At 47.2% G+C, this 19,049-nt stretch overlaps 1 protein-coding gene across 1 annotated transcript in view; it reads left to right on the top strand.

Moving 5' to 3' along the window:
• The window catches only part of ANKH (ANKH inorganic pyrophosphate transport regulator), a 145,195-nt gene that overhangs the window by 80,432 nt on the left and 45,714 nt on the right, over positions 1-19,049 (top strand). The window contains exons 2-3 of the mRNA XM_002713969.5: positions 5,753-5,969; positions 17,624-17,742. Coding sequence (XP_002714015.2) covers positions 5,753-5,969; positions 17,624-17,742 — 336 coding nt within the window. The remainder of the gene's footprint in view (positions 1-5,752; positions 5,970-17,623; positions 17,743-19,049) is intronic.

The raw sequence follows: 19,049 nt of genomic DNA, 5'->3' as shown, positions 1-19,049 counted from the left end.
GACAGAGAGAGAGGAGAGACAGAGAAAAACAAAGAGATCCTCCATCCTTGCTTTACTCTCCAAATGGCTGCAATGGTTGGGGCTGAGCCTGGCTGAAGCCAAGAGGCAGGAGGCTTCCTCCAGGTCTGCCATGTGGGTGCAGGGGCCCAAGGACTTGGGCCATCCACCGCCACTCTCCCAGATCATCAGGGAGCTGGATTGGAAGTGGAGCAGCTGGGACTTGAACTGGTGCCTACATGGGATGCTGGCACTGCAGATGGTGAATTAATCCACTGCATCACAGCACAGACCCCTAGCTGGCTCATTCTTTTTCTTCAGGCCTTAGCTCACCGCCACTTCCTTAGAGGAGTTGCCGTGTCCATCTAAATAAGCTCCTCGAGAAGGGCCCAACTCACTGACATGTTTTCTCTTCAGCATATGTTGCAGTGACTGTATTGTTTGTGTGCATTTCTCTTCATTCTTCCAATTTTTTATCATCTGTCATGTGATAGCCTACTGTGTCATTGGTCTGGAGATGTTGCAATGAAATGAAGTTCTCCACTCTTTGGAGCTTTTATGTAGGTAGATGATATGATAATGAGACAAATTATGAGTAAGTCTATGCTACAATGTCAGGGAGTAGACATGCTATGAAGAAAAGCAGAGAGCAAACTGAGACAGAGGAAGCAGTCAGTGATAGAAGGACATACGTGGATGAGAACCCAATGGGTGGTAAGAAGACCTCACAAAGAAATGGGTTGTGGGTGCTTTACTCAATAAATGGTTTTGAAGAAATAAACTATCAGGAGGAAATTCATAGTTCACAGGCTGTTCCAGGAAGATTGAAAAGTTAAGTGTGCAAATGAACTTACAAGCCCGAGCAAAATTATCTTATCAGTGGCTGGGTAGGAAGGAAAAGTTTACAAGTATTATCTGATGACTGACTAAAGAATATTTCGCAGCCATTACAGTGAATGAAATCCTGATGTTTGCAACAAAATGGGTGCAACTGGAAATAGTTATGCTAAGTAAAATAAATGAGACCCCTCAAGAAAAATAGCATGTTTTCTCTTATTTGTGGCAGTTAATATATGGAGAGAGGATCTTAAAAGGAGGGGATTAAAGAATGGAGGGAAGTGAATATTCTTAGAATTGAATCTGTGAACTACGTTGAATCTGTTCTCTTTGTATTCATGAGAATTGTGTGTTAGTAACATGCTGTGACCCTGAGACTGTAATGTATTAAATTCCTGTTAAACAGTTTAAAGGTATGAAAATAAGCTGATTGGTTGACTACATAGTGACTTTCTAGTATCAAAAGAAAGTCATGAGATTAAAAAATTAATAAATTAGTGGAAATAATTGTCACACATAGGAGCCATTTAGAGCTAATAGCCTGCACGTAGAACAAACCCTCAATATGAAGCTTTTTTCTTACATTTCAATCAAGATTGGTTTTTCAGAGAATGTCTACATTTAATGTAGTCATTGAAAACATTGGATTAGTGGTAGATCTGACAACCAATTAAATCTTACCTTTGTGATTTATTTAAAGTTCATAGAAGTCAGTATGTACTTGAAAGTTCTTGGTAGGAAATAGCTAGTTTGGCATCCATTTAGCAAATGTTGGAGTGCTTATAGAGTGACAAGGTAGTGAGGGGTACAGTGTTAAAATAGACAAAACCCCTTGCTCTGGGGCCTTCCCTGAGCCAGTCACTGCTTGGTGCCTGTATGCTACCTACCTATAGCCTAGCTCAGAGTGGCTAGGTTATTTCAGGGAGAATAAGTACCTTGGCCCAAGCCACTCAGCACTTAAGTGATAGAAGAAGATTCCAGCTCAAGTCTGCAAGCCTCTGAACCCAGTGCACTCTGCTCAAATTACCGTAATTGTTGAGCTAAATGAAACTTTCTCACTCAGCCTCACTGACAGAGCTATCATTACCTGTTCCCTTCTTCCTTCACACCTGCCTCAGCACTGGAGTTAAGACTCAAATCAAGGAACCGTTGGTGGAAAATAGAAAGCTTTGCAGTGAATGCCTTAGACATGGGTGATGTCTTGTTGGCTATATATATATTATATTGTGTTATTATATATATAAAGCTTGGCCAAGAAGATACAGAAACAGCCTCATCCTGCATTATTTAGTCCTGCAGAAGATCCTGTGAGGAGCTTTGGTACTATATGTTCAGTAATATATATCATTTAAATTTTAACACATTTGCACAATATAAACAAGTAAAAAGTCATCCTCATAGGTTTGAGGAAGGGGGAAAGAAAAAGAACAAGAACATATATGGTTCTTCATGTCTGAGCAGCAATTAGGAGCTAATTTGAGTTCTCTAGAAGAAAAACTGTGTGTGAATCTTTGTGTGTTGTGATTTAATGAGCAAATGTTTTCCAAAGGGAGGAAGCAGAGTAGGGTGGTGGGCTAAGGTTAAGTAAGGGTTGATCAACAAGGATTGCTCCTCACTGGAGTCTGCTGCCCACCGCTAGCCTCTCATCCCCTAGAGAATGCTGGAGAATGAGTTGTATTGCAGAGGCCCACAGTGGACACTGGGGAGCTCATCCTTTATGCACTGGGTCAGCCAGTCACTGGCTTTATGATGCATGGGGATTTGGTGAGGGCTGGGGACCTGGAGTCAGATATGCTGGACCAACCCAGAGTGGCTGGGGGTACCTTGCCCTAAGAAAGGGGGCAGCTGTGAGCATTAGTGGCCAACTCCCAGCAGTTGGGGATGGATATAGTGCCCACCCTTGGGGGTCTGGATGGGAGATCAGTTGTGTTTGCTGCCGAAGTCCATAGGAAATTTGGTGAATGACCAGATAGTGAGTTTTGGTACACAGCTGGAGCCCTCTGACTAGATGCCAGCTGAGCACAAGGTTTATCACCAGGGAGCTTCTCCATCTTTGCTTTACTTAAGGGTGTAATAGGTGTGCAGTCAAGAGGCATCATGGCAGGCATTCCCTGTAGAAGCTGAGAAGTTTGAAAAAAGGAGAAAAGAGAAATTGAGACATAATTGGAAACAATTGTGAGAAATTAGTTTATGTAATACCAACTTAGAAAAATGATAATGAATTCCTACAAGTCTCAAACATTTTTATTCCAGATTTTTCCAAAACTTTTTAAAAATATTTATTTACTGGCTGGCGCCACAGCTCACTAGGCTAATCCTTCACCTGCGGCGCTGGCACACTGGGTTCTAGTCCCAGTCGGGGTGCTGGATTCTGTCCCAGTTGCCCCTCTTCCAGTCCAGCTCTCTGCTGTGGCCTGGGAGTGCAGTGGAGGATGGCCCAAGTGCTTGGGCCCTGCACCTGCATGGGAGACCAGGAAAAACACCTGGCTCCTGGCTTCAGATCAGTGCGGTGTGCCAGCTCGGCCGCAGCACACCGGCTGCAGCGGCCATTGGGGAGTGAACCAACGGAAAAGGAAGACCTTTCTCTCTGTCTCTCTCTATCACTGTCCACTCTGCCTGTCAAAAAAAAATATTTATTTACTTATTTAAAAGGTACAGCAACAGGGTGTAGGGACAGGGGTGGGAGACAGACAGATTCTCCATCCACTGATTCACCCCACAAATGGCTGTGACAGCAAGATCTGGACCAGGTCTAAGCCAGGAGCCCAGAACTCTGTGCTGGTCACCCGCATAGTTGGTAGGAGCCCAAGCACTCAGGCCGTCTTCTGAGTGCTTCCCAGGTGCATTGATTCCCAGGGAGCTTGATTTGAAATGGAGCAGTTGGTCTACAAACTGGTGCTCTGATATGGGATGCGGGCATGGAACACAGTGGCGTAACCCACTGTGCCACACTGCTGACCCTTCTAAAATCGTTTTTACATATGGGTATTTTCCTGTAAACATTTTCCCCCTAACATTGCTTTGCAAAGAGTTTTTCAGCTCTGCAAGCTTTCATTCTACTGGTCAACAATGTTTCTTCATAAAGAGAATGCAAGAAAGAATTTGAAGACCTTGAGTTTTGCTGATTAGTTCTACCTGTGCTTACATAGACTGTGTGTTTTGTTTATGGACCAAATCATATATGGGCCATTAAACCAAGGAACAACCTCAAGTGAAACATGAGCATCCTCATTTCATAGGTTCTGAAGCACCCCTCAAATGGCCACTATGGCCCGCGCACTGCGCCGATCCAAAGCCAGGAGCCAGGTGCTTCCTCCTGGTCTCCCATGCTGGTGCAGGGCCCAAGGACCTGGGCCATCCTCCACTGCACTCCCAGGCCACAGCAGAGAGCTGGACTGGAAGAGGAGCAATTGGGACAGAATCCGACGCCCCAACCAGAGTTAGAACCCTGGGTGCCGGCGCCGCAGGTGGAGGATTAGCCTAGTGAGCCGTGGCGCTGGCCGTGCCTTTCCTCTTTCAAGCACCTGTTGCCTCAGTTTGTGTTGTGCATCTTAGCTTTCAGCAACCTAGAACCCAGACTATAGCTGTAACCCTGTATTTGTGGAGAAAATTATCCAGAGCAATTTGATTGACAGAGATAGGAATTAGACAGGAAAAAGATGTTTCTTCTTCTTTGGGTTAACGTAACAGAGACTGAGTCTCTGGGTTTTATGAATGGGATTCTGTCTCTCCTGCAGGAGTGACACATGACAAATGACTGTAGCATATTTTTGAGAAATACGACTACGGTGGTGGATACATGTCATTCTACACTCGTCAAAGCCCATGGAATGCACAGCTGCAAGAGCAAGCCCTGACGCAAGCCATGGGCTTGGAGCGAGCACAGTGTGTCAGTGCTGGTTCATCGGTTGTAGCAAACGCGCCACTCTGGTGTGGGATGGTGACAGTGGGCGTAGCTGTGTGTTTGTGGGGCAGAGTCTACGGGAGCTCTTTGTAATTTCTTCTCAGTTTTCCTGTGAACCTAAAACTGCTCTAATGCATGAAATCTATGTTAAATATATATCTACCAAAAGCTGACAGTGACAAAACAGTGGCCTGTTTTGGGGGTGGAGGTGATATTCTAGAGAGTCCTGGACACACATTCCTGTCCCTCAGCTGTGACTCGTCTCCTTGGTGAGAAAGTTTGCAGACGCTGTCCCTTCAGGGCTCCTGTGCCCAATAGACTGTCCCGTGGAGGGTGCCGAAAGCGGCCCAGGTATTCTGTGAACACATCTCCCTGAGCAGGCATTGTACAGAAACGCTGCATGTAGTCTGATGGTGCCCTTTCCTGTTAGTGTGCTACAGAGTTCCAGTTAACCTACAGTGCAAATCAGGTGTACGGTCTCCACTGATGATGTAGTACATCCCTCCTCTACCATTTTCCATAGCTCAGAACTTACCCTGTGCCAGGAAGGGTACATACTAACACAGGCACAGAGTTTAAGATATGCGCACGTGCATAAACATGCACACCTTCCTTCAAGAGGCCATCACCCACCCAATCGAAACTGGGTGACTCATTTCCAGAATGCCTGTTGCTGTCATTAGATTCAGTATACAAATTGACTTAAACGTTAGATTAAAAAAAAATCAAGTAACTTTTAACCAAAACTTCCTAGAATTATTTTCTGATATTGACATAAAATGTTTGTTGTGGTTTTTTTTCCCCTATCATTTTAATCTCAGTGGACAGGTGTGTCCTCCCTACCCCCTAGAGATATTCAAGGTGAAGTTCACGTGGATGGAACTGCAGTGAGGTTTACCCTGCGAGCTGGTGGTCACGTGTCTGCAGGAACCTGGGCTGCGGCGTCTGGTGCTGGCAGCGTGGTCCCGGAGCCGAGGTGCTGTTTCTGACTGTCGCTGTCTTCTCCCTACACAGGCCTTGAACCGGGGCATCGCGGCTGTCAAGGAGGATGCTGTGGAGATGCTGGCCAGCTATGGGCTGGCCTACTCGCTGATGAAGTTCTTCACGGGTCCCATGAGTGACTTCAAAAACGTGGGCCTGGTGTTTGTGAACAGCAAGCGGGACAGGACCAAAGCTGTCCTGTGCATGGTGGTGGCCGGCGCCATCGCCGCCGTCTTTCACACCCTGATAGGTAAGGCTCCCGGCGCCACGTGAGCATCTGGCTACCCTCAACTCTTGCTCCTTTTCATTGATGTAATTGTTGAGCATGGAATTGTCAGATGAGTTTATTTCAGTGCAAAAATATTTTGAAAATATATGCATGGGTTTTTTCATAATATGTATTGTACATGACCTTTTTGAAGACCTTTTGTAGGCATGGCTTTCAAAAAACTTTTTGTACCAAAATGAGCTTATCTTTTTATTTCATTTTTCCAGGAAAGATCAAATTCATTTTTCAAATATTTTTTAAATAGCCACAGATTTACTGGAATAAGTGATTTCTCTCATAATTATCAAATATTTCTCATGAAAATGTCAGGGGCTAGAAGGAAGGAAGTTTATGTTCCCAGCTCACAAACATAAAATGTGGTTTTTCTGGAGAGCTGTAGATGTGTGTCTCCAAGGCCCAAGATCAGAGAGGGAGTGCTCTCAATGACAGGCAGTAGTACCTAGGAATTGTTCTCGTTCAGGTCAACAAACACCGTGTGCTTTTATTAGTGACACGCATGCATTCTGGTATGATCTTATGTAGTACTTTTCAAAATTTTATTTATTTGAGAGGCAGAGAGACAGAGTTCCCATCCATGGTTCACTCCCCGAAAGCCTAAAACCGCCTGCCCCAGGGGGAAGCCAGGAGCTGAGAACTCAGTTCGAGTCACATGGGTGATAGGGACTCATCCACCTAAGCCGTCACCTCCTGCCTCTCGAGCTGTGCAGTAGCCAGACAGAAGCTAGAATCAAGAGCAGAACCAGGACTCGCACCCAGGAACTCCCAAAAGGGACGCAGGCATCTTAACCTATAGTCTAAATACCCACTCCTTATTTAATCTTAAGAATAAAAATAGAATGGTTATTTAGAATTAATACTTATCAGTGCTGAGAACAAATGACATTATTTTGTTCATTAAAATTAATTTGTTCTAGGGTTTCATCATGTTATGTTATTCAAGGACAAGACTTGTCACCCTTGGCCTAACTTTTTTCCAGGAAACCCACACGCTGTGAGTGGCCTGCAGGTTAACCGAGACCTCATAAAGCACATTCCAGCTGGGCTGCCTTTGTGGTGGTGACACAGTCCCCAGGGCATGGTGTCAGAACCTCTGGCTTAGAAGCAGCTTTGCTTACCTGGCATAATAATTGAGTGGCACATCCCCTGAAGCCAGTTGCATGAAAGACACTGAATAAACCTATTGTGTACCTTAAAACTGTTGCCAGTTGTGTGAGAAGCGTGAATGCCAGTGGTGAATAAAAGAGCCAGAAGATTAACCTAAGCCACTCATCGTACTCCAGTGGCAGCAAATGTTTGCTCACTTCATTTTGAATCTGCAAGTAAATAGTGTGAGGCCTTTGTGGTTTCCCCTTTTAATGTGGCATAGAGTTTTGTGCTAAGAACAATGTGAAAGGGAGCAGGGCTGCTGATGGGCCACATGTGCAGGCACAGTGTTGATGTGAGCTGCCTACGTGGGGCTCAGAGCTTCAGGGGTGGTAGGTGGAGAGTCCATGTCTTTCTTTCCCCCGGGCTATGTCCCAACGCCAGCCATGGACAACGTGAAGAGCGTTTCCGCAGATAGATTTGAAAAGGGTCATGTTCAAAGACAGCAGAGGGATTGAGAAAATTCCATACTTTTTTTTTAATTAAGGGAATTATCTAAATGGGTAAATTTGCTCCCTTTTGCAACTAGTCTTTTTACTTAGACTGCCAGATAAATCTAACATTCCCCATTCTGGCCACAGCTGGATGAAACTTTGGAACTAACAGATACTTCCAAGCTGTTAATAACAGTGGAGGAGAAGTGCAAGGCATCCTGTTACTCAAATTGTTGTGAGAAGCCCGTGGTCACTGAAAGAAAAAGCAACATCATTTTTCAAATTCAATCAAAGCTTTTCAATCTTAAAGTGGAATCATGAAATCTTAGACCTTAACCAAAAAGGTTCAGCATCCAGATACGTTAATAATTGTTTTTGATCACATTTGATATTTGTGCAGTCATCGCTCTTATTCCGTGCATTAAGGAAATGTCTTCTTCAATGCTGAGAAAGTATATATGAATTTCTTTTGTACATGCGGGTGTTAAGGATCCCCCCCATCCCGTCATGAGCCTGTCCAGTGCCCAGCTGCTCCCTTACTGTCTGCTGCATCCTGTGGCTCTGCTCTCCTCCCGCCCTCCTTTCCTGGGGATCTGTGTGTTACCATGCCCAGATCCTGCCCATTCTTGTTCCCATAACCTCCAGCACAAGCTCTATGATGTCCTGATAGGATGTTGCTCTCTCAGCGCCCCCCACGGCTGCCTCCCCGTGTCGGCTTCTACCTCCTGTCACCTGCATTACTCACTTCCACCCATTTTCACCTCCTAGTGATGCCGAGGACAGGCGCTTACAATTCTCTGGGGTAACTGCGCTTGTGACAAGGAACATTGACAGATACAACAAAGAAGCAAGCGCTCCAATATATTTGACTTAAGCAGCCATATCTGAAATCTCAGGTGGTCTTCCTAATTGTCTTCGCCTGGGCTGATGCTAGAATGAGCATAGAGTCCCATGTGAACAGCCCTCGAGTGGAGCCCATGGAGAGTAATGTGAGACCGTGTATTACAAAGACACCAGGCTTAATTCACACTGTGGGAATACGAAGCAGAGGAATCTAAGTGTGAATTGAATTTTTCTGTGTTCTTTAGTTCAGGAAAAGCTAGTGCTATTTCCCATCACCTTAATGAACTTCAGACTTTCTATCAAGTTGTGATTTTCCATGGCATTTATGTCGGTGCACGTGAGCACATAGAGCAGAAAGAGATTATTTTGGGGATTGGCACTGAGGAGCCTCATGGACTGAGTCTTTTTTGTTTTTTAAGATTTATTTGTTTATTTGAAAGGCAGAGTTAACAGAGAGGCAGAAGCAGAGAGAGACAAGTCTTCCATCTGCTGATTCACTCCCCAGATGGCCGCAAAGGCTGGAGCTACACCAATCTGAAGCCAGGAGCCAGGAGCTTCCTCTGGGTCTTCCACATGGGTACAGGGGCCCAAGGACTTGGGCCATCTCCTACTGCTTTCCCAGGCCATAGTAGAAAGCGGAATCAAAAGCGGAGCAGCCAGTACTCAGATCAGTATCGATATGGGATGCAGGTACCACAGGTGGCATCTCCACCTGCTATGCCACAGTGCTGGACCCTGGGTCATTTTTTAACCAGCTCTTAACTCTTGAGTTGTATTTCAGCACAACCTGTACTCATTTGCCCCTTATGTTTGCTATAAAGTAAAAGCAAGAATTTTACTCTGTGCTCTAAATTCATATTCTTGTGTATTACATTGCTGTTAATTCTGTCTAGCATTAGATATGATTTTTTAAAATTTATTTATTTGAAAGGCAGAGCAACAGAGGGGGAGATATATATAGAGAGAGATCTTCCGTCTGCTGGTTCACTCCCCAGCCAGGTCTGGGCCAAGCTGAATCTAGGAGCCAGGAACTCCGTGCTGGTCTCCTACACGGGTGACAAAGGCCCATTTACCACTGCCTTCCCAGGATCTAGCTTCCCATTAGCAGGAACCTAGATCAGAGGCAAAAGATACAGGATTCAAACCAGGTAGTTATATATGAGACTCAGGCATCCCAAACAGTATCCTAACTGCCTCACCAAGCACCCATCCTGTTTTATTCTTGAAAATATTACTTTTCCTAGCATGACACCCTCTATACATTTAACACATATGCAAAAAAAAATTTTTTTTTAGTTTCTCAAACACTGGCAAAATCCACCCATTTCTCAGGTAATGACGATAATACAAACATGAGTCTAACTCTAAAGTGAGACACCAATGGTGTTAATAGAGATCGTCTTCCTGCTTTGAATGTTTGGAGCTCTTTTGCCTTAAGTCATTCTTCCCAGGATGAAGAAGGAAGTACCAACTGCCTTTGCTTCAGTGCATTTTAATGTGATCCTGTCCCACTTCTACACAGTGCTCCAGCAGCAGGTGTCCTGAGGCCAGAGCCTGCCCTGTCCGTGAGAGCTCTGTGATGGTGAGCAGACACCAGAAGAGAGCGGGCATGAGGCTGGGAGGAGTCCAGGGCTGCATGTCCCAGGGCCTAGGGTGGCTGCCACGTGCTGGGGACAGGGAAGGATCACCAGGTGGAGGAGGTTTGGAGCCTGAGACTAGGAAGAGCTCAGCTGACCACATGGGAAGTCCAAAGGAAGGGGGAGGGGAATAGGAAGAGGGCAGCGGGGCTGGGAGAGTCCTGCACAGAGGGAAACCGCAGGCTGAGCAGCGCAGCAGTGCGCTAGGCTGTGTGGGGCAGAGTCTCTGGGAGACCCTTTGACACAGGCGGGCCTTGGATGAGGCAGATTTATTAGTGTTCATGTATGGTTAACACAGCTTTAACTGCATAGCTTCTGTATATTCTGCTTATTGGCTTCTTAATAACATTACCACTGCGTCGTCTCCTTGCCTGTGACGGGTTCCTTGGCTGTTGCATGAGGCTCCCAGGCCCTGGGGGAATCCTGGTTCCCAGAGTGATAGCTGGCTTGGGTTTTTCCCCAGTTTGGATGAACCTCGACACCCCACACTTTGCAGTATTTATGGAGAATCTGCCACTCCCTGCACAGTTGTCACTGAGAAGCAATTTCAGATGTGGCCATCTGCAGCTGTGAAAAATAAGCCACAGAAGCAGCTCCTTCCACCAACACCATGCCCTGTGTGTGTCCGTCAGCGGGGCTCAGTGAGACACAGAAACAGGCCCAGGGCAGGGGGCACTGAAGCTCTCTGCAGCTTCGTGTTATCAGTTGTGCATGTCCCAGGGCAAGGAGGTCCTGCCACTGGCTCATTCTCACTACACTGGCTGCAGTTAAGGAGATCTTTTTCCCTGGGTTTCTTTTCTTCTTCTTTCAGGACCTGATGGTGAGAGAGGCATTCTTCCCTCTTTTAGGACCTGGGGGTGGGTGTCCCCAGACAAGCGGGTGTGGATTCCACAGGCACCTCGCAAGGAATGTGTGGCAGAGATGGTGAGGAAGGGTGCCTCCAGAAAGTGCACTAGCAACACCCCCAGCAACCCAAACCCTGTGGGTGTGTTGGATCAACAGATTGAAGGCTAGAAGATTCCCTCTCCCCACCGTCACTGTCTCCTCTCTGTACACCCATAGCCTGGCTCCAGATCTGAACTGAAGGGACCATTCCTCGGCCTTCTTGGGCAGCTACCAGTAGGCGTCTTTTAGAGCTTAGGTGTAGCCGTGACTTCTGGATTCATCCACGAGGCCCCCTTTATAAAAACTGCAGAGCACAGTTTGCCACCCCACAGGCCGTGGCCATAGAGCAGGTGTTCTCTTGTCCCTGGTTTTGACTGCATCTTGAAATAGCAAAACTTGCTGACCTTGTATTTGGTTTCATTTGGGTCCAGCTTCATTGCACCCTCATAGAAATTGGCATCGCCTGCCCTCCTGATTGACGGAGATGTGGACAGCGTTACTATGGGTTTTGGCCTTATTTACACGTGTATTTTCAGCAGGGAGTTGTGAGGCCTCTCTCATGTTCTGAAGCAGCCTGGACAGTCAGCACAACTCGGGGAACACAACTTTTGCAGGTGCCTCTGCTCCTTGTTGAAGTAATTTCTACATTGGTTCTGTTTGCCAGTCTTTTCAAACTTTTCCATTATTCACAGGATATAAAAGAGCTCTGTACAGAGTGACTGGATGCAACTTGACATAATTTATACCAATCAGGGTGGTAGGAATGAATAGCCCATTTCAGGAGAGTTTCACAATTTGTTATGTAAAATAAAAAACCACACCGGTACTTAGTGGCTCAAAAACATAAGCATTTAATTTGGTTCACCACACTGTGGGTCAACTGGGTGGTTCTTTTGGGCTTGGCAAGGCTCTGCCTCTGTGGTCAGCTGAGGGCCATGAGATGGCAATGCTGATCAAGGCTGGCTTGTGGGTGGTGGACTCCCTGGAGGGAGCCAGGTGCTGGCCGCAAGCTGGGCCAGGGTCTCTGCCGGGTGCCTGCGCTCCCCTCCACAGTCTCTCCTGCTCAGCCAGGCTCACCTGCACTTCCTTAGTTGGCTGTGGCCAGGCTTCAAGGAAGAAGACAAGGAGATACGCAGGCCTCCTGATGCCAAGAACTGGAAGGGTTCACCATGGCCCCTGCTGCGTGGGCTCACCAGGAGTGGCAGGCCAGACAGAGTCCAGGGTAGGGAAGTGGAGCAGCAGAAACCCATCACAAAGAAGGGGCTGTGAGGAGGAGGGGACAGTTGGGGACATTTTTGCTGTCAGTCTACCCCAGTCACTTCTTTGGGGGAAATAACAGATTTTTGCATTTATTCAGTCAACGTTTATGGAACACATACTCCAGGATTAGTGTTCTCTATCTAGAAGGCTTGGGACAGAAATGGTTAAGATTTCTTTTTCGACTTGGGAATATTTGCTTAGGTGTATGATGTATGTCTTAGGGACAGGACCCACATCATTCATTAATGTTTCATGTACACCCTAGACACATGGCCCAAAGGTAATTTTGTGTAATATTTTTAGCGGAACCTGTGTTCTCACTGCGGTCCATCAGGTGGGAACAGATGTAGAAGATTACACTTGTGCCATCGTGCTGGTGCTCAGAAAGCTCAGAGCTTGTTACATTTCAGATTTTGAGTTTTCAGAGTAGGGATGCTCAACCTGCACGTGGTAAACACGGGGCTAGATCCTGAAATGGAGCCATGACCAAGATGCGTTCGCTAGAGAAGCAGTCCCATGCCTTAGCACCAGGCGCAACTTCTGCTCTGCACTACGACCTCCCATTTCCGTCACTCATGTTACACGCAGGCGTGGGACCCCTCTCTCAGGCCTCAGCAATGCCTGCACCGCCTAAGTGCATACTTTGCAGACAGTGCTGTATCCTGCACTGGTGTCGCAGCTGTCACACAGGAAGCCATCCCCTCCACAGCTGTGCACGCTGGCCCAGTGCCTCATACCTGCAACACACTTAGCATGTATCTATTGCTGTGATTTAAGTGTGGCCTGTCTAGCGCATATATACACACACACGCACGCACACGCACACTTGAGACAATACATTAGGAACACAGGGGATGAGATGACCCGCCCCAGAAAAGCCTTGCAAACAGGACCCAGTGGGTTAATGAATAGTATCTGTGGGACATCTGAATGTTGAGGAGTGTGAATTAGGGTGAAGGTTCCAGAATTTGCCTCCTAGGAATATGTGTGCTGTTCCTGAGCTGGGTGGAGGAGGCCCTTGCCCTGGTGGGAAGCTACCTGGGTGGAGACCTGTGGTGACTAGCACTTGTCTTTCCTGGTTTGCAGCAAGCATGAGTAACAACTGCATGAACAGGTTTGAGAGCCACTGGCCGCAGGAGAGGCCCGTCAGCCTGGCTGGCTTTGGCAGCTGCTCGTTGTTCGGGCGAGATCACAGCTGTGTACCTGTGCATGGGCCACGTCCACGTCCTCGTGCTGTCCGGCCGTCGTGAAGTCTGTCTGTTTGTGTTACGTCTGTTGGTAGACTTGTTAAATTCTGGGTGACAGTGTTCTGCTCTTCTTGAGGAAGACACACAGTGTCAGGACAGGCTTACCAAGGCAGCCTCTACAAGTTCAAGGTTACTAAATGTTGCCAAGGCAGCTAGCCTGGTAATTACCCACTGCCTGCAACATGCTTCAAACAAATTGCCCCCAGTCAACAGCTCTGGCTGGAAATAGCTCCAGGCCATGGGAGGAGGGAGCTGGGGGCAGGAGAGGCTGGACAAGAACAGTGGCTGGGAATTTTACTGCACAGATCCTACGGTGAAAACAACCTTGGCAGCTGACAATCTGACTCCTCTGCCAGGTAGGGCAGGAGTTAAGAAAATCAGGGAGCAAGTGTTCCTCTCCTTGGCTTGCAAATCTTTGCTGTAGTAGCTGACAGAGACTAAAATGAATAGAAGTACAAAGAAGCAAATCTGTCTCCTTAACATTGATCGTTTCTTCGTGGTGATAACACTCCAAATCCCCTTTCCAGCTCTGGTGAAAAGCACAATGCATTCTTGTTAACTGGTGTCCCCCTATTGTGCAAGAGAACTCAAACCTTATTTCTCCTAACTGTAGCATTATTCCCAAAGCATCACCTAGCACCCCCTAAATACATAGTTATTATAAAGCCAATAGAAAATTTTAAATTAAAAATAAATTATAAAAAAGAAGCAAAAGCAGCCTTGAACCCAGAGAACAGCCGAGCCTGCCCCACATGCTGTGAACAGCAAGAGTCACCCCTGTCCCCACGCTGTCAGGGGAAAGTGAGAGCCCCCTGCAGTGCTGCAGACCCCCGAGGACTACAAGGGTTTATGTAGAAGCCCCATTTTTGGTGCTCTGGTTAGAATCTCCTATTCAGCAGGTGAAGTTACAGGGCAGAGGGCAGCCAAATCCTACTGGTTCCTGGATTCCCGGGCAACAGATGCTAACCGCATGCCCTGCTGCCACCGCCCAAATGCACACGTCCGGTCACCTCTCACCACCAGCCCAGACTCCAACAGGGAGCTGATTCCTTCTCCCTGTCTCAGAAGCCAGCTGTGTCTGTTCCCTGGGGCTGCCTGATACAGTGCAGCCAGGGCCACACAGCAGTGCAGCAGTGGGCACCTTCCAGGAGATGTGTTGGCAGCAGGTGAATGCGTGATTGTGTAAACATCACAGAGTGCACTCCGCAAGCTGAGACGGCCGCGGTGTCCTGGGCAGGAGGAGCTCCTGGCCCAGGCGTTGGCTGAGAAGTAATAAGTAGCACGACTACCACGGCCTGGGCGTCTTGCACAACAAAGTGTGTCACATCAGTGCTGGAGGCCACAAGGCGGGGATCAGGGTGTCAGCGGGCTGTTTCTTCAGAGGCTGTGAGGGAGGGGCTGTCCCAGGCCTCTCCCCTCATGTCTGGGGCTTTGCAGCCATCTTCGGTGCTCCCTAGCTTGGAGAGCCATCACCGTGCTCTCTGCCCTCTTCCCACAGCGTCTCCCTGTGCACCTGTGTCTCTGTACCTGGAGTCCCCCTTTATCTAAGGACCCCAGTCATGTGGGGTTGGAGCTCCCCTGCTCCACTGGACCTCACCTTATCTAATGATGTCTGCAGTGACCCTGGTGCTGGAGTAAGGTCCCCTCGTAGGGCACAGGGGACCAGGACGTCAACATCTGCATCTTGAGGGGACATCATTGAGCCCCCAGCACTGCCGTTCAGCGCCTGAGCCTTTCCGCAGTTCTGTGGTCTCTGGCCACTGCTGTCGAGGCCACTCAGCTGGCATTCCGCAAGGAATGTAACCTTTCTCGGGATGTTCCAGCTCCTGCGCTATTCATAGCCAGCCCCACGCTTCTGCACTTGTGTCGCTCTGTTCGCCCAGCCTGGCTGCCTTTCCCATGGCCAGTGGCCTTTGCCCAGGGGCACCTTGGTGTGGGGAGGCCAAGATAGTCCTTGAAGGTCCCTGCACAGTGAGCATCTGGTGACCGACTGAACGCAAGTGTGCAGATAAACAGCACAAGGATAAACCCCGAGACAGAGTGGCCACGGCTTGGCTCCCCAGGGAGGCCGTGTGTGTGATTGACATCCCTGTCGGCTTAGGTATGTGCCAGTGCATGTCTTTGCTGCTAACCCGGCTGGCACTTTCCCCGCCCATCTTTCCCAGGTCAAGTAGAGATGCGTCTAATCCGCTTTGCAAGGCTTCTGAGCCTCCTGCCTTCATGGCCTGCACCTAACCCGTCCCATCCCCCAACATCCCTTCTCTCTCTGCCAGGTCAGGCCCTCTTCTTCCTCGGGGGCTCTGATGCCCCCCACTCTCCTCACACCTGGCACCTGTGCCTGCCTTTGCTCACCTTTGCATCAACCCTTTTACTTTTCCACCTCTGCCCCTTGGCTGGGGGGACCTGGAGCTTCCTTCCTGCCCCCTGCTCTCTATGTCAGAACCATCCCAGGTGCCTACTCCTGGAAGTCACTTACCTGAACCTCTGCCCCTCCTGGAGTCCCGTTTGTGCACTCATTGTCCTGAACTTCAGCACAAGACTCCGCTTGTCCAGCAGTATCGTAAGGCAGGACTCGGCCTGATCTTGGCTGCAGGATTCTTTGTTTCTGCCAGTCAATGCAGTCACGAGTTGCCCTTCACACTTTGAAATGGGAGGGGTCTTTAGTAGCCCACGAAGCAAAGCTGTCTCTGCTCTAGCTCCATTCTGACTCCTCAGCGTCCTCTGTCGTTGGCCATAGATATAAGAAAACAAGAGGCACAGGGACATGTGCTGTTAGACTTCGTGCAAACACAAAGACGATTATTTTCATTTCTAATATAAACCTATGTCAGGGAGGTAAAAATAGCTCAATGTTTTTGTCTAATCTTTGCTAGTATTTGTCAGAATGCCTATCTTGTACAAGGGCACTTCAAAAATTTCATGGAAAATGGAAGTAAAACATCAAGTTTATTTTGGTGCAAAAGAAAATGTTTGAAATCTCTGCGTGGTTTTGTAACAATTCGCATTTTGCCTGAACTATCAGGAAGATCTTTTTCCTCTCTCGCATCTATCTAGCATGTCGCACCCAGTTGCACAACCTGTACTGACTGACTATGTTCCAATCAGGTTGGGAACGAATTCTGACTTCAAAAGCATGGCCTGGGGGCTGGCCTTGTGATGCAGTGAGTGGGTTAAACCACCACTTGTGACACCAGTATCCCATATGAGCACCAGCTCGGGTCCTGACTGCTCCACTTCCCAAACAGCTCCCTGCTAATGCACCTGGGAAAGCAGTGGAACTTGGCCCAAGTACTTGGACCCCTTCCACCATGTGGGAGATCCAGATGGAGCTCCAGGCGCCCAGCCAGGCAGTGGCTCACTGGAGAGTGAACGAGCAGATGGAAGCTTTCTCTCTCTTTAACTCTGCCTTTCAAATAAATAAATTAGATATTAAAAAAAAAAAAAAAAACATTGCCTTGATGTCATTTTCTGGCACTCAGGACTATACCCAGAGTTACCATCCTCCTCCCCAAAAATGAAAAGGACTAGCAAGTGTGAAAAGGTACCCTCGGTTTTACTGAAAAGGCATATTTAGCATCATGGAATCTTCTTTTAGTAAACACTACAGAACATGTGTATATCTTTGGCTTTAGGCCCACCCACCGTGCATTCTTTTCTTTTTTCAAAATGATAGAAGCCACCCAAATGTGCAACCCAAGCGACTGAGTAAGTCGATACTAAGGGAACCTGCAAAAAGGAATTCAGCTCACTAAAGGGAGTCAGATGAATTACACTGCAGAAACACATCTTGGCAAGATATTTAAATACAAGGGTATTTCAAAAATTTGTGGAGAAATGAATGACCAGTTTATTTTGGTGCAAAAATCCATGTAGCTTTTTCATAATATGAATTCTCCATGAACTCTTTGAAGATCTCTTATGTAAAATAATCTCATTTCCATGTGAAAATACTTGCATAAAGTGACTGGGCTACTGGAACCAAGATTTTCTCTAGGGAAAGGGGTAAGATTGTACGTGCTTTTCCATTATTTGCTTATCTAAATTTTCAGATTTTTTTATACAAGAAGAAAATATGACATTTTTAATTGGCTTTAAATTTTGGAGATAAAAAAAATGCCGAGGTTTCTTTTTCTAAAAACTGCGCTGCATGTGTTTGACCCTCATAGCTTACAGCGACCTCGGCTACTACATCATCAACAAACTGCACCATGTGGACGAGTCCGTGGGGAGCAAAACGAGAAGGGCCTTCCTGTACCTCGCGGCCTTCCCTTTCATGGATGCCATGGTGAGTAGAGGGACACCGGCTTCCTTTCCAACGGTGGTCCAGTACACGCACACGATCTGCCGTTCCAGTCCTGTGCATGTGCGGCTGATCTTCAGAGCTCTGTTTCTCTTGCAAAACTGAAATTCTGTTCCCATTAACCAGGAACTTCCCGTGTACCCCTCCCCAGCTCTGGAAGCAACCATTCTGCTTTAGGTCTCTGAATTGGACCCCTTTAGATGCCACACAGAAGTGAACTCATGCACCATGTGACTGGTTTATTCGACACGACAACCTAGTGTCCTCAAAGTTCATGCCGGTTGTGGCAGGTGTCAGGATTACCCTCCTTTTGAAGACTGAGTAGTATTCCATTTTATACCACGTTTTGGTTTTCTGTTTATTTGTATTGCTTCTACATTTTGGTTCTTGTCTCTAACACTGTTATTCTGCTGTGAACATGAGTGTAGAAATATCTTTAATACCCTACTTAAGTTCCTTTGGGTATATATATATATATATATATATCCAGAAATGAATTTCATAGGCCAGTTGATATTTCTGTTTTTAATTTGTTGAAGAACCATCAACCATCATAACTGCTTTTTCTAAAAAAAAAAGATTTATTTATTTATTTATTTGAAAGGCAGAGTTACAGAGAGGCAGAGGCAGAGAGAGAAAGAGAAGTCTTCCATCTGCTGGTTCACTCCCCAGATGGCCACAACAGCCAAAGTTGCTCCAATCCAAAGCCAGGAGCCAGGAGCTTCTTCTGGGTCTCCCACGTGGGTACAGGGACCCAAGGACTTGGGCCATCTTCCACTGCTTTCCCAGGCCATAGGAGAGAGCTGGATCAGAAGTGGCGCAGCCGGGACTTAAACCAGCGCCCATATGGGATGCCAGCACAGCAGGTGGCAGCTTTACCTGCTATGCCACAGCACCAGCCCCTGTACTTGATTTTCATAACAGCTATACCATTTTATATCCCCACCAACACTGTAGAAGGTTCTAGTTGACTTTTATTTATTTTTGAAATTCATTTTATTTGAGACAGAGAGAGAGTGAAAGCTTGCATCTGGTGGTTCATTGCCCAAATGCCTATAACAGCCTCAGGTGGACCAGCAGCCTAGAACTCAATCCAAGTCTCCCATCTAGGTAGCAGGAGCCCAACTATTTGAGCCATCACCTGCTGCCTCCAAGGGTCACATTAGCAGAAATCTGGCTTGGAAGAGGAGCAGCCAGGACTCTGATGTGTGATGCAGGAGTCCCAAACAGCAACTTAACCACTCTGCCAAATACTAGCCTCAAGAATAGCTTTCTAACAGACTTACCACTTA

The sequence above is a fragment of the Oryctolagus cuniculus genome, chromosome 14 (assembly GCF_964237555.1).
Source record: "Oryctolagus cuniculus chromosome 14, mOryCun1.1, whole genome shotgun sequence".
NCBI classification, from domain to species: Eukaryota; Metazoa; Chordata; class Mammalia; order Lagomorpha; family Leporidae; genus Oryctolagus; species Oryctolagus cuniculus.
The sequence above is the reverse complement of the archived record's forward strand: the minus strand, read 5'-3'. Positions and strand labels throughout refer to the sequence as shown.